Below are 13,941 nucleotides of genomic sequence, written 5' to 3'. Positions count from 1 at the left end.
ACTTACTCGGTCGATCCATCATTTTTCATCATTCTTCTGTATCACCACATTTTGGATGCTTCCTCTCTTGACTTCTCTGCTGCTGTCATCAAGCCTTGTTCCCATGCAAAAACATGGTCCATGTGTAGCATCTAATGAATTGTTTCCTTACATCTATGCTTTTATTCTCAGCTGTTAGTAGATTATTCTTTTTGCAGAATGCCCTATTTGAGTGTGCTATTCGACTTCCTTCGACTGTTCTATCGTAGGTTAATCAACTTTCTATGCAGCAAAACTCTTTTGCCTCCTCAAGCTTTCGTTTTCCTAGTTTCATGTTAATCCCAGTATCCTATCTTTTGCGGCATACTTACATCTTAGTTTTCTTCTTGCTGACTTTCAGCTAATGTCTAGCCCTTGCCTTTAACATATTTATGTGAGTTTTCTTCAAATCATTCTCCATATCAGCTGTGACTGCTATGTTATCAGCAAATCACAGCATACTAATTCTTTCTCCATTTCTTATTTTTCAATGGTTTTTGGTTTCACGTAAGGTTTGAGGGTATGTCTTTTGAGGAATGCATTTGTGGAAGTGTACGTCAGGAACAATTTCCCCATTTTAATATCAGCAAAATAATTGTTCATGAATTTTTGTACACCAGTCTTTTAGACTGGAAATGCTTTTAATTGCCTCTAGAAGTATTTGTGATGCCTACAGAAGCCAATAACTTTTCCATAATGTGCTATATGTGATTTAATATGGTAGTTGACAATTTTTTTTCTTGCCCCTATTAAAAGTTAATAATGTTTGGAATTATTATATGGTGAAGGTTCAAGGATGTTGTAGTGAGCCCCTGCAAACAAATAATTACGCAATCTAGTAAAAGCAGATATTGTAGGAATGACTTTCAGATGAAAACCATTATTTGTTATGCCCTGCATTTTAATTAGAATGAAAGTTTTAACTGCAAGATATATTTATTAAGTGATTTTTTTTAATGTTTCACAAAGCATTGGATCTGAAATGCTGTAAGTTTAGGTGATTAAAGCTTGTCTATGCCTTTCAATACAAAATAGCTAGCTGTGATGTATCTCAGATGAGTGCTGTAGTGCATTTTTTTTCAAATTTTAGACATTTCAGAACACGATTGTTTTCATTATTTCAGTGATGCACCTCTCAATACATTGGACCCAGTTGATGCTTTACCATTTAATACTAATAAACTTATTGGTGTATCAGCTGATATATTTGACCAGATATCTCGTCTGAGTGGAGTAACTAATGAGGTAAGGTTATTTTCAATAATATGTATTGGTTAAGAATGTTGTATTTTTATAGTACCGTATAAACGAATGTAAGAGGCGCACCTTTTTTCCCAGAAATCACAGCCGAAAATGAGGGTGCACCTCTTACACAAACTTCTTATCTTCCCCCCCTCCCCTTCACTGGTCGCAAGTCTATGGGGAACTGAGTGGCCTTGGTTTTCAGCGTGAGTCAGTCATCTGAAACCCTAGGTCAAAAACAAGCAGCAGGCAGGAGAGTTTCTCCCATAGTGACATAATTTTAAAATGCTCCTGTTTGCTTTTCTTACTTGCAAGCATGGTGCTGTCATGTAGGTACCTCAGAGATGAACATGGAAAAGATCACACGGGGTTATTTGCTCTGGAGGGCACGCTAAATTTACTGCCATGAGTGGGCATCCTGCAGCATTTATACTACAAATTGTAATCGCGTATCAAATATAGGGAAACACATAGTTTTGAAGGACATACCTGGTTAATAGTCAACATCTGTCTTGCCGAGTAATTTCCATTACGCTGAGGACCTGATTTTTCAAAAACATATTCAGACGCTAATATGAGGATTATTGCAACTGAAAATTATATTGGTGTCAAAACCTGTGGTTTAAAAAATTTGAACGAGTGTGTACATTGTTGGACTAAATGGTGGATAGAAGAAATCGGAAATGCTTATAAGTGAAGAGCGCTGAAGGAGAGGTCGAGGGGAAGGAGCGTGCTCCCTCTGTATTTCAAGCAACGAGACTATGAGCGAAGGAGCAAGGGAAGAACACGTCCGATCTTGCATGTGATGTCATTGCCTTCAAAGCAAAGGGGCGAAGGCACAGCAATGTGATATGCGCAGTTTGCGTTGCCTGAAGTTTCCAGTCTGTCTCGTCTTGTTTGAATGTGCTTCTGCTACGCTTGTTTCTTCCGAAATTGTGCTGTTTGGACTATGTTGAATATTAGTAGCCTTGTTTTAACTATAAATCTTTGTGTCAATCAATTAGAGCTTAAAAAACTTAAATGCTGTCATATACACGTCGCGTTAGGTGTCATTCTTTTTAGAATCTCGTGCTTGTTATACAATTGCTGTAAGCTATTGAGATATCTTCGAGCTCAGTAGGTGACTCACCTAGTATTTGGCCTCCAGAAACTAGGAGAATTGAACCTGGTAGACCGAAAAAGGTCAGTTGGTGAGATGGGGTAGGGATGAAACACGATTCCATTGTTCCCCTGTAACTTGATATTTTCCTGTGGGGTCTCGGAAAGGAAAAAAAACCGCAGAGGTATTGGCTGATGGAGGGCCGAGTGTGGTTCTGTGAAATATACGACGTGGTTATTATCCTATGGCGCTGAGATTGCCCCGATTGTTGTCCAATCTCTTGGGAAGGTTCATGCTATGTGCCTGTCGTGTTTTGACTTAAAATTTTCCATGGCTGTAATTCTATTGCAATACTCCTGCAAGAGCTTCTAAACAAAATTGTTCGTGAGTAGGACAAGCATGGTACAGCAAGGGCGTATGTGAAGAGAGGATCGGAACTCTTTCTACTCCCTCTTATAGGACGTTGCATTCACAAAAGCATTGATTTAAAATTTCGGATTCAGATTCAATTTCTTCAACTAATTTGGACCCAGAGTATAAGGTGAAGGGCATTATCCGTGGATATTAGGATCCGAGGTATCCGATTCGACCATGCCTAGTAAACATCATAAGGTTAAGACTACAAGTGAGTACATACTTATCTCCGAGCGCCATACATATCGTGTAAATTTAGCTGAAAAAATGCCGTTGTTACCACCGCAGATATCAAAATTTCCTGTTTCAATTAGTACTGAAAGAAGAAAATTTGATAACTGTCGAAAGTCCAGGCATACGTCTGCAACACTGCGCGATAGGATTAAAAAAATGCCGCAAATTTTTTTTTCTTTAGCATCGATGCTCAAAATAGGGGTGCGCCTCTAACACCCGCTAGTACGGTAACTAACAGTTGTTTCAATACTTAAAATGAATCATTTGAACATAAAATGCTAAAAAATCCGTTATGCTCAAGTTTTACTCATCCGTGGGTCTCGGAGTTGAAGTCGTCTCTTTTATTTGGGTGGTTAAGTCCAGGGGCAAAGCTAGGAATTTATTCTGGGGGGGTTTAGGTGCGACTAATACTGGTGTGTGTGGGGGTATGGAATACCCACCAGGATAAGCGGTAGGTGAGAGATTAATAACTTGCGGAATTTTAAGATAGATGATTCAAAATGGTGAGTTTTTACGGCTTTCTGAGGGATATTTAATTTAGCCTTACACTATTCTATTAATGATATCAATCCAATTAAGTAAAATGGGTTAAACTTAAAATTTCTCTGAGCTCAGGGGGATGTTTTAACCCCCAAACTCCCCCCTCGCTGCACCACTGCTTAAGTCAACTGATTATTCATTTCACTTGATGTTTTACTTACTGTTGGAATATCGAATCTTTGTACCTTTTTCAGCTTCATTTCCCCCAGATTGATATTTCCACCCTGGAATCTCTTGGCACAATGCAAAATCAATCTGATCAACACAAGCTGAAGAGGAGGCACTCTTCATCTCTTGACGGTTGGAAGCCTCAAAGTTCAGCATCAGAAGAATTGGGCAAAGGAACTTCGAGCAGGACGATGGAATCTCTCACGAATGATATGGTGTCTAGTCTCATAGATGAACTTGCAAAGCGTTGGGTATTGGCAAGTGAAGATCGGCACACGAGGCCCAATGGACAGAGTGATGGTGGACTGAGGTCTAGGGCAACGGACGTGAAACTACTCGATCATGAAGCAGCATGCCTCAGGTTTTCATTCTTGCAAATGTCTGCGTTGAAAGCATTGCAGACATTATTGAGCTGTGGACATTATGTGGAGATGCTTCTTGTGCCAAAGATGAAAGCTGGTGGTGGGAAGCAAGGGAGAGTAGTGGACGCGAGCGATAGGCAAGGAGATGCTGATGATCTGGTGGAGAGGGTGAACAATGACGGTGTTGAGAAGGACTCTTTACTAGAGTCTGAGACTGAGCTCTCATCGGTCAAGGAGAGTTTGGAGACCAGTTCATGCTACAAGGATGAGTGTGATTTGAGGAATTCTCTGAAGCAGTTGATGAGGTAAGAGACATGTAGATTTATGCTAATATTTAATGAGTTAAGTATAAAATGTCAATCAATGAACATTATTTGGCCATGCATCAGTGTAAAACTAAATTTCTAAAGGCCTCATTTTTTAGCAAACAAGTTCAGGGATTGGTATGGGTGAGATCTCTGTTTTTGGAGAAGTACTCTCAAAACAGAGTGTGTGTGTGTGTGCTTGAGACCTATACAAAAATTTATTCCTAATAGGAAATCCACTCTGTGTGTGAGTGCATGTTTGTGTTTTTTATTTTTTATTTTGGTGTATTTTTCTTCCTTTTACTATCATTTTTATCGAGTGGAAAGTATAATGCTGATTTTGTGAAAATGTATATTTACAACTTTATCTTTTATATTCTATCCATTACTTTAAGCACCATGGTTTTGATATGATGGCATATCAACCTAGATAATACCCGCTAAAAGCCATGTTCTGCGAAAAAGAAGTGTGGAATGTAGGGGGTATTGTTTATTTACCACTTTAAAGAATAGAAGCTTTATGGTACTTGTTAAATTCATCTCAATACTACTCACAATTCTTTCTGTCAAACATTCTTTCACTTTCACTGGAAAATTTCCCAATACATATTTCCTTCATATGCACGAAGAGTGACCCTGTAAGGGTTTATTGGTGGTTTATTCATTATAGTATTCTATCGATTAAGGTAGGTTTCCATTGAGTACTAAAGAAGTGATTTGGGAGCATCCCTATCCTTCCAGCGCTGCCTTCTTCAGTTCACTGTAAGGCCTACTCCCTTTCAATCTATCTAAAATTCCCATTCTTTTCCTTCCCCTCCCTCGTTTCCCTAACATTCTACCCTCCAACACCATTTTCAACATCCCCTCCCCTAGGGTGTTGCTTATTTTTTATTTTTTCTCGGATTTTTGATTTCTACCTCTTAAAATATGCTATGGGGTGCATAATGGATATCCTATACACATATAACCCTACAACCATCACTCCAATTGTCCCCCCCATCCCTCCACCTCACCTCGCATAATTCTAAAATTATCTACCCTCCCTTTATCCATTTCCCTTTTGATGTTTTCTAACTTCCCCCCCCCCCCCCCCTCATCATTGTCTGTATTGGTGGTTAATCCACTGTTATTCTCGAAAACAGGCATGTTTATATTGATCCAATCAAAAGCATACATTAGAAAAACATTTACGCTGTCCTTAAATATGCCATCCTGGCTAGCTTCAACTGTGTTGTATTTTTTTCAATGTATGAATTATATACTTGATCTTAAGGGTAAACTAGTGTTAATCTAATCAGGCATGAAATGTAGTCATGATAAATATATTTCTATTTTGTAGTTCTTTTTTATTGGTAATGTGAAACTCTTTGTTTTTAGTGATATTTCCTCATTTATTCATTGTGAATATATTCTTATTCATTTCTGGTGAATATTTAATTCACCCCATGAGGTATTATGTATTATACAGTATGCATATTCCTTTGCCATATTTGATAGAAATTCTTATGAGCTGTACATTTTCTCATACTTTCTCTAACAGGTACATGGTAGACACAAGTGTGCAGCCTTGTCACTTTAGATGGCTGGTCGGTATTGGGGATGTGGAAAGGGTTCACACTGTCCTTCATTCATTGTATATAAAAGCTAGAGCTGAAGAGGGCTTAGAAATCAAGGAAACAGAGACTCAAATCCAAAGTCTGTCTGTTATGCGTGACACAGGGAAGACTACAGATGAAGATACTCAGGTGAGACTATAATTTATCCCTTCATGAATGCATCAAGTTAGTAATTTTCATTTTCAGAGTTGGTCTATGATCACCTACATTTTTATATATTTCTCTGCCATACTCCTTAAAACAAACTTTCACTGTAAACAGAGAACTTACTTTCCTTGTGTCCTTGTAGAAAATAAAAGAACTATATCTGTAACCATGAATTTAAAATTGGATTTTATCATTCCATGGATAAAACACTAAAAAAATGTTAACCCCTTAACTGGGGAGAGCGACTATAGTCGCAAGCGGACTCCGCTCCCCATGTGGGGGGCGCGACTATAGTCGCGCGTGCCGTCGCGTCGCAATGTTATGTGGAGAAGGCGTGAATATTCATTCTATATGCATCATATCATGGTTTTTGCTTTGTCAGAGGTTCTATACCAATATATTTTAAGTATATTGCCATTTTTGTGCAATAGCCTTACTATAATTTTTTTTTCGAAAACGGCATCTCCGAAAATCGGTGGATTTGCTCCCCACCAGGTGAAAGATAAGGAAATTTCTGCCCCCAACCAAGGGGTTAATCTCATTTACCTCAGTGCCATTATGGTTTCAGTTGTAACCTTGCCAAACAAATGCTTCCAAAGTTTGGATGGTAATTTTAATAACATGGGATGAAATTTCATTTTTCCATAGGATGTTGGTGACAGCAACTGCTTAATGTGTTCATCCTCTCGCAATGTGCCACCGACTCTTTCTCGAATAGCAAGGCAGATGTCTTCCATTGTTCCCCCATCATCCCTGCCCCTGTCAGGAGTTGGTCCCCTCAGTTACTCTGAAGCACCTTCGCCGCACAGCCCCTCAATGAGGAGAAACTTTCATCCCTCCCCCTTGTCGGCGCCCCTGCTTCGACGTTTCAGATCTCCTTCACCTCCTCCACCTCCAATTGCTGCTCCTCTGCTGGAAATGGGATTCTCTCTGAAGCTTGTAAAGAAGGCTATCAATGCTTTAGGTAAGTATATTTGGTGCTGGAAAACCAGGATTTCCACAGTACTGTTGAACCTGGAAAGTAAGGGAATATGAATGTATCTGGAAAGTCATGGAGTGACTGGGAAAATAGGGAAAAAGTTATACAGCATGCTCCCGATTATCAGGGTTAATGATGGGGAGAGGCGGCACTGATAATCGGAAAACACTAATATTCTAAACGTTCAATTTGATTTCATGTAATTTTCATATTTTATGTAAATTAAACAATTTATTACAGTAGATTCCGGTTAATTGGGGCATATTGGGACTTGTGCACTTTGCCCCAATTAGGCGAACTATCCTGTATATGGGCATAAACAAATGTTGGAATGAAAGAAAGAACACTAAAGAATGTTTATAATGCAACATAAGTTTATTAAACTATTAATTTGATTAATAAATCAGCGAGTTTAGTTAAATTATTATGATTTTTAAGAATTATAACAATTTAGTTCAAAATATTTTTCACAGCCTTGGGCGACGCTGAATGAATGTCTTTTACTAAGTCCTATTAAAGAAAAGTCCTATCCTCTTGTGGATAGTATAACAACAAGAACTTTCAAAATAGGGCAAGAATAGGAACATTTGTGAAAAATAAGAGTACATCAAAGGATGAAAAAAAAAAAAATAGTATTCTGAAAACGAAAACTTTTAATTTCTTCGCGAGTATAGAGTCTATGCTGCCGACTCATGGCCCTATAAAGCGGCATGCTGTCCCAATTATGCGGAGAATACTCTGGGATATTCCTCTATTGGGTTCTGTTCTTCAAGATCTGCCCCAATTAAGCGGCTGCCCCAAGTAACCGGTGGACACATTAAACGGAATCTACTGTACTATTAATGCACATTGCCTGTTATTTAGGGTTGCTTTCCGGAATCATTCACAGCAATCTTTTCCCGACCGTGACCTTTTTAGCGGTAATAGCGTGCTTGAACCCGTATTTCTGCTACTCCATGTAATACCTGGTTTTTGAAAACCATGCACCCGTGTCTGCGATATTATGGATTCAGGAAATTGGTGGGCACAAATGTTTCAAAACCGTTGCGCAACGTCATAACTACACTAGCAAGCACCATGCCGTGTAGTTACATCTCGCACAAGTTCCCCAGTATCTTACTGCTTCGGGATGCTGTTCTGTGATCACTGAATGCGATCGCGCACCGTGATGTTTAGATAACATGAACACAGAACTTCCGTGAAGGTAATGGGTGCACAATCACCCCATCGTGCAGCAGCGGTTATGGGAAACCAGGACTTTTGGCAATTTGTCTACGCAGGCAAGTGCCTGACTATGACTCATGCCATCACCACTTCCCCTGCTGCCTTCACTTCTACTATTCTCTTCCTTTCCAGTTTCACCTTGACTAGTAACAGCGTAAATATCTCCGAGTGCAATGAAGTTCCTTTGGGCTGTATTCAACTGAATGTGAGGCCACGGCAATAATAGTGCATTTGCGATATGAAATATGCATTCCATGATCGTAGACAACATTTCCTCTTAATTTGGTTAACCATTGAAGAATCTTCTAAAATTAATCAAGAGTTTTTTCCCGCTGCTGATTGTCGTCTGCATGCTAGAGCAGACGTCCAAGTAAATTTGAAACATTCCTAGTCAAAAAGCTAATAAAATAATTCCCTTTTAAGAAGGGTATTTGAAATAATAAGCCTGGAGTAGACTTGCATTAAAATGCATATAGGGTAGAATGCCCTATTGTTGGCACCCCCCCAGTTGTTGGCACTCTGTAATTAAATGTGTGATATTAAGGGACAGAGATGCATTGCATTTTTGATGCTTCTGTATTTAGAAGCAAAGAAGTTTACGTAATATGTATCAGCGGTTCCGTCCACCTTACACCATTTGAGAAGTAACTGCGGGCCATATAACCAAATGCTGCATTTTCTTTGGAGAAATTGGAGGTTTTCTTAGCGGAAAATTAAGAATGTTACTCCATTTGGACGCGTTTTTTATCAATATCAAACCATTAAATAGTATGAAACTTAGATATTTGTAATGATAGTAATACCTCAATGAGGGTGTTTTTTACTTCGAGCCTGTTATCGCAATTAAAATTGATTTTTATGGGGTGCCAATCACTGGTATGTAAATATTGTTAATTTCCAGTGATTGGCACTGGGTGCCAAGTATTGGAAATTTCAATAACTAAAGTTATATATTTATTTTGTTCGCCAAATGCATTGTACTGCTAGTATAAATGCGTATTTTATATTTTGGCTCATAGAAATGAGTGCAACCAGTACTTGGCATGGGTGCCAATAACTAGAAAAATGGGTGCCAATAATTGGATATAGTCAAAGTGATAATTTCAAAGAATTCCAAGGAAAACAATTGATAACTGATAATGTCAAATAATTCGAGCAAAATAATCGCGGAAATCCTTTTAAGGGCAATACTCCTGGAAATAAGTGGTATCATGGCTTTTTACGCAGATACCCTGAAATTTCTTACCGTTCATTTGAAGGAGTAACTGATGCAAGTGCATGCGTGAGCGATATCCTCTATATATCAGAGGCTGGTTTAAACCTGTGGAGGACATTCTTAAAGAACAAAACAAGTTTTATATCCTCTCTGATATGAATAGCGTGTTAATTGGTGACTAAACTAATTTCATGTCATGCCTTGAAAAGAACCTAGTGCCCGCCCCTCTGGATCAAAAATTATATATGAAGTTACCCCCACCGTCTTGTGAAGGCAACGCTAATCGTCATAAGTACCTTTTAATCCTCCGGAAATACGTGTCCTCCGATGATCATCTACCTTCTACAGAGGATCTCTAATAAAATAGTCCAAAAGGTTGCTAAAAATATCGGGATAGGGCCCAGTGACAATGGGTGGATGAGATCAGAAGTGTTTTTTAAATTTATTGGGAATGTCTTTCATCTTTATCTTTGGGAAAATAAAATCCCATTATCAGTAGTGTTGTTTGTAGATGGCCTCAAAACCCATCTGCAATACCACCGAAGTTGGCTATGCAAAGAATTTCAAATTACTCTAACTGCTCTGTAACAAAATTCCACAAAAATATTGCAACCCGCTGATGTGGCTGCCTTTAGGCCAATAAAGACTAAGTGGAAGGATGCGGTACTCGAATAGACCAAAACCCCTAACGTCGATAAAAAAGTGGATTTTGTTCCCATTCTTTCAGCCATACTGAACAACATTGACTTGTCTAGAATAGTTAAGAATGGTTTCAGGGCGTTAGGTCTATATCTATGGAATACCAACGCAATAGATTAATCTAAGTGCCTAGGAAAGCGTTCATCCTAAGTCAGTGTGAATATCTCAGTTTTTAGATGAATCCACACAGCCTTGCGAAGGTGTCAATTCGGGGGTGTGTGCTTGTATCAGTGGTAGTCGCGTGGAAGTTATTCCCGTAACTGCAACGGGAGGGCATTACGGTGAAGCGCTTTTTGCTTATTCCTCTGACAAGTGGTGTCAAATTTTACGGCCATTTGAGAACCCCCTTTTGAATTGTCTATTATAGAGGCCGTAGAGCTAATTTCCCCCGCTAACCAACTCTCTATCACAATACAATGTCTAAAGTCTTTCACCATTGAATCTCTTCGTTCACTGGCATTGGAAGAAAAGCCGTACTCACACCTGTCAGTGGAAGGAATTTACCAAAGGTATGTGTAACTCCACTGTGGGGCAAAAGAAGGCAGGAATTGAATGCAGCAGTTGCAAGAAGTTGTATCACCTAAATTGTGTCCCAAAAACGCACCAAATGCATCTTCCAGATGATACTGACGTTGATCTATTTGTTTGTCATGAATACTATGAGTTTCCAGAGGACAGCACCTCCTAAAGTTATCTATAGATATGTTGAAGAGACAAAACAAATGTTAATCTAAATACATAATAAACATGTAAAGTTTTGCTTTTTCGGTCCAAAAATTATTTGTTTTGAGCGTAAAATCATTAAAACGTAAAATTTTAAAGTTACATCATTGGATTTTCATTTAAAGATATTTTACCACCTCTCACTGTTTTAATTTACTTGCAAGTAAGGTAATAATGGATTCAGTAGCTGAAAAAGGCTATATTTCTTTAATATATTTTAACTTAAAAGAAAATGTGCTAAGCAGTGCATGAAAATCTGGTGTGCCAATAACTGGAAAACAGTGTGCCAATAACTGGATAAAGGGTGCCAATAACTGGGATTATTGGCCTTTTTAAACGATTATTTTTAGTAAATAGTTGTATGTATAATATAAATCGCTTACCTGGGAATACTAAAGCCACATGTCTCTCAGATCTAATGCAAGTTATAAATAAACTGAAGTTGTGATACAACGGTCACAAGAGTTAATTTTCTTCGTCAAGGTCCTTAAAGTGCCAATAACTGGGTGGTTTACCCTATACTGGTGCTTTTGCGTCTGATTTATTTGTTTATAATGATCAAGGAAAACATCGAAGAAGTGTTAAACTCATGCACGGATAAGCCGTAACACTGGTAAACCGCAGCCGGATAATCGGGAGTCTGCTGTACTAAATATGTTTGGTGTAAAAGTCAAATAGTGATGGTACCTCACCCTCTTATGCTTTGTGTACTTACAGATTTTAACTTCCCATTCCCAGCATTTCATTCCGTTGGTGCTCCACAGTTTTTTTTATTTACTTTAAAATTTAAATTTGTACTTAAAATATTCTTAGCTTTTCCTGGCTTTAGACATTTTCTTGGAATTTCAGATTAATATTTGAGTGGCCACTTTCAAAAAGGAAAACCTTAATCATCAAGTTAAGATCAAGTCTTCTGGGTTTTCATCGCATGTGTTAATCAAGGTGTAGACAACAGTTTCACTCCTTTGACCTGAAAACAGATGCCAGTATGGAGCTGAAACTGTTATCTACCAAATTCAACACACATGACGGGAACCTTGTGGAGATGTACTTTTCTGTATCTGCACAAATTCGTGGAAACCTTAAAAGTAGAATATACATTTAATATAAGGTTTGATACTTGATAACATTTATTATGAAAATAAACCCAAAGCATGTCAGCTTACTGATAATTTTGTAGTTATTAACTAATAAAGGTAGAACTTGAAATCAAATCTTGTTATTTACAAGAAAATGATATCATGATTTGTTCATTAAGCGTGTTCAAGCAAAAATAAAAGCTCTAAATTTTCCACATCCTTTATACTCCTATTTTTATTGATGCTGAAAATCAAGTAAAAATAATTGAGTCACTAATAATTATTACTTTTTGGGTATTTTCGAATTGCAATCATTAATTATGATAGATAAGTACCTAACTGTGTGACATGAAACGAGAGTAGGAAGGAACAATTTTCCCTGGTAGTTACAAATACTGCTGCTGTCGGTGATCATAACAATTTTACAAGTCGGATAATCCTCCCTTTCCCTTAGTGATCATGTGTAATTACACAGAGTTAAAATTTTTTACATAGGTGTAGGTTTTCATCGCATGGGGTTCGAAGGCCCAGAACTTAAGATTTCATTATTTGTGTAGAGACTTTAATCATTGGATACTTTTTTTAAATATATATTATGCTTATTTAATATTTGATAACTAATAAAATGTCTTTTTATTTAAGGATGTTCGGGAGATGTTTCTGTGCACACAATTAATGAACTGGCCACATGGATGGTTGAGCACCCTTGCATTACATCTGAAGGTTCAGATGGAGAAGAAGATGATGTAGAAAGGGCAGCTGCTGGGGCTACTTCCATCTCTACATCATCTTTAATGGGAAGAGCGCAGGTATGTTGTCTCGAGCAGAGATGGAGTGTGAGCTGAGTTTGCTGAGTACATTTTAGTAATGATTACATTTTAGGCTTTTGTACTTGAAATCATTACCTTTTCAAAAATGTAACTATTTATTGTAATCTACTCCTTGTCTTCTGAAAGTAATCTTTACTTTCTCTGTATTGCTTTACCCATGTACTGTGGCTTTTCTCAAAATATTGTCGTAACACTTAAGGTTATCCATCATAGTTACTACCAATTAGCTCGGTATTACCAATCTAGTCATTTTCTACCTGTTTAGGGTTTTTGATTGTTTGATATCTTCTCCAGATTGCTTTGATTCTTGTTTTAACATATTTTCATATTTGATTACCTCGGTGAAATACATAGCTAGGTATTCCTTGCGATATAGTTCTATTGTGATTTTGTTCTTGTGTCCAAGGCCCATGAGCAAGCTCGACGTTCATCAGATATTGAAGCTAGAATGGTTCCGGAAGCCTTATTTTTGAGGAGAGGGTTGGGACCAAGGCGACGTGCTTGCTCTGATATTAGAAGTTACCTGGCAGAAAGAACTGGGAATAATGGTGAGTCAAATTTTGGTAATATAATTTGAATGCTACTTAATTTGTGCCAACCCCAAAAAATTTGTTTATTTTTCTTGTTGTAAGAGTCATGAACTGTTAAATTCTTATTTTCTTTGATTCTTATAAGTAGTTCCCAGAAAGTGAAAAATTCCTGTAAGGAAAAATCATTTGCCATGATTCAGATTCAAACTCCCCAATCCTGCAAGTTTATAGTAGGTGCTCCAACTAATGAAGCTACTGCCTGCCTCTACTTTCCATATGTATCTGTGTGCCAATCCAGGTGATCTTATAAAGGTTCATTGCTTATTAGTCTGCAGTTATTTCTTAGTGAAGTTATTTGAAAGGAAGAATACTACGACATTAAGCATTTGTGATGGACTTAAATTCTTTAATCCCTTGTAGTTCTTTTGAAAGTTCAGGAAAAATTCCCTATGTATCCAAATGTTATTCTTATAAGTAATTGCCTTTATTATTTGAAAGAACTGAATGGTAAAAGTT

At 37.8% G+C, this 13,941-nt stretch overlaps 1 protein-coding gene across 2 annotated transcripts in view; it reads left to right on the top strand.

Moving 5' to 3' along the window:
* The window catches only part of LOC124167339 (probable E3 ubiquitin-protein ligase HERC1), a 110,834-nt gene that overhangs the window by 51,435 nt on the left and 45,458 nt on the right, over positions 1–13,941 (top strand). For both annotated transcript variants that reach the window (XM_046545334.1, XM_046545333.1), the window contains exons 37-42: positions 1,143–1,263; positions 3,742–4,382; positions 5,923–6,127; positions 6,794–7,109; positions 12,708–12,874; positions 13,302–13,443. In XM_046545334.1, the coding sequence (XP_046401290.1) occupies positions 1,143–1,263; positions 3,742–4,382; positions 5,923–6,127; positions 6,794–7,109; positions 12,708–12,874; positions 13,302–13,443 (1,592 nt within the window). The remainder of the gene's footprint in view (positions 1–1,142; positions 1,264–3,741; positions 4,383–5,922; positions 6,128–6,793; positions 7,110–12,707; positions 12,875–13,301; positions 13,444–13,941) is intronic.

The sequence above is a fragment of the Ischnura elegans genome, chromosome 10 (assembly GCF_921293095.1).
Source record: "Ischnura elegans chromosome 10, ioIscEleg1.1, whole genome shotgun sequence".
In the NCBI taxonomy this organism is placed as follows: Eukaryota; Metazoa; Arthropoda; class Insecta; order Odonata; family Coenagrionidae; genus Ischnura; species Ischnura elegans.
The sequence above is the reverse complement of the archived record's forward strand: the minus strand, read 5'-3'. Positions and strand labels throughout refer to the sequence as shown.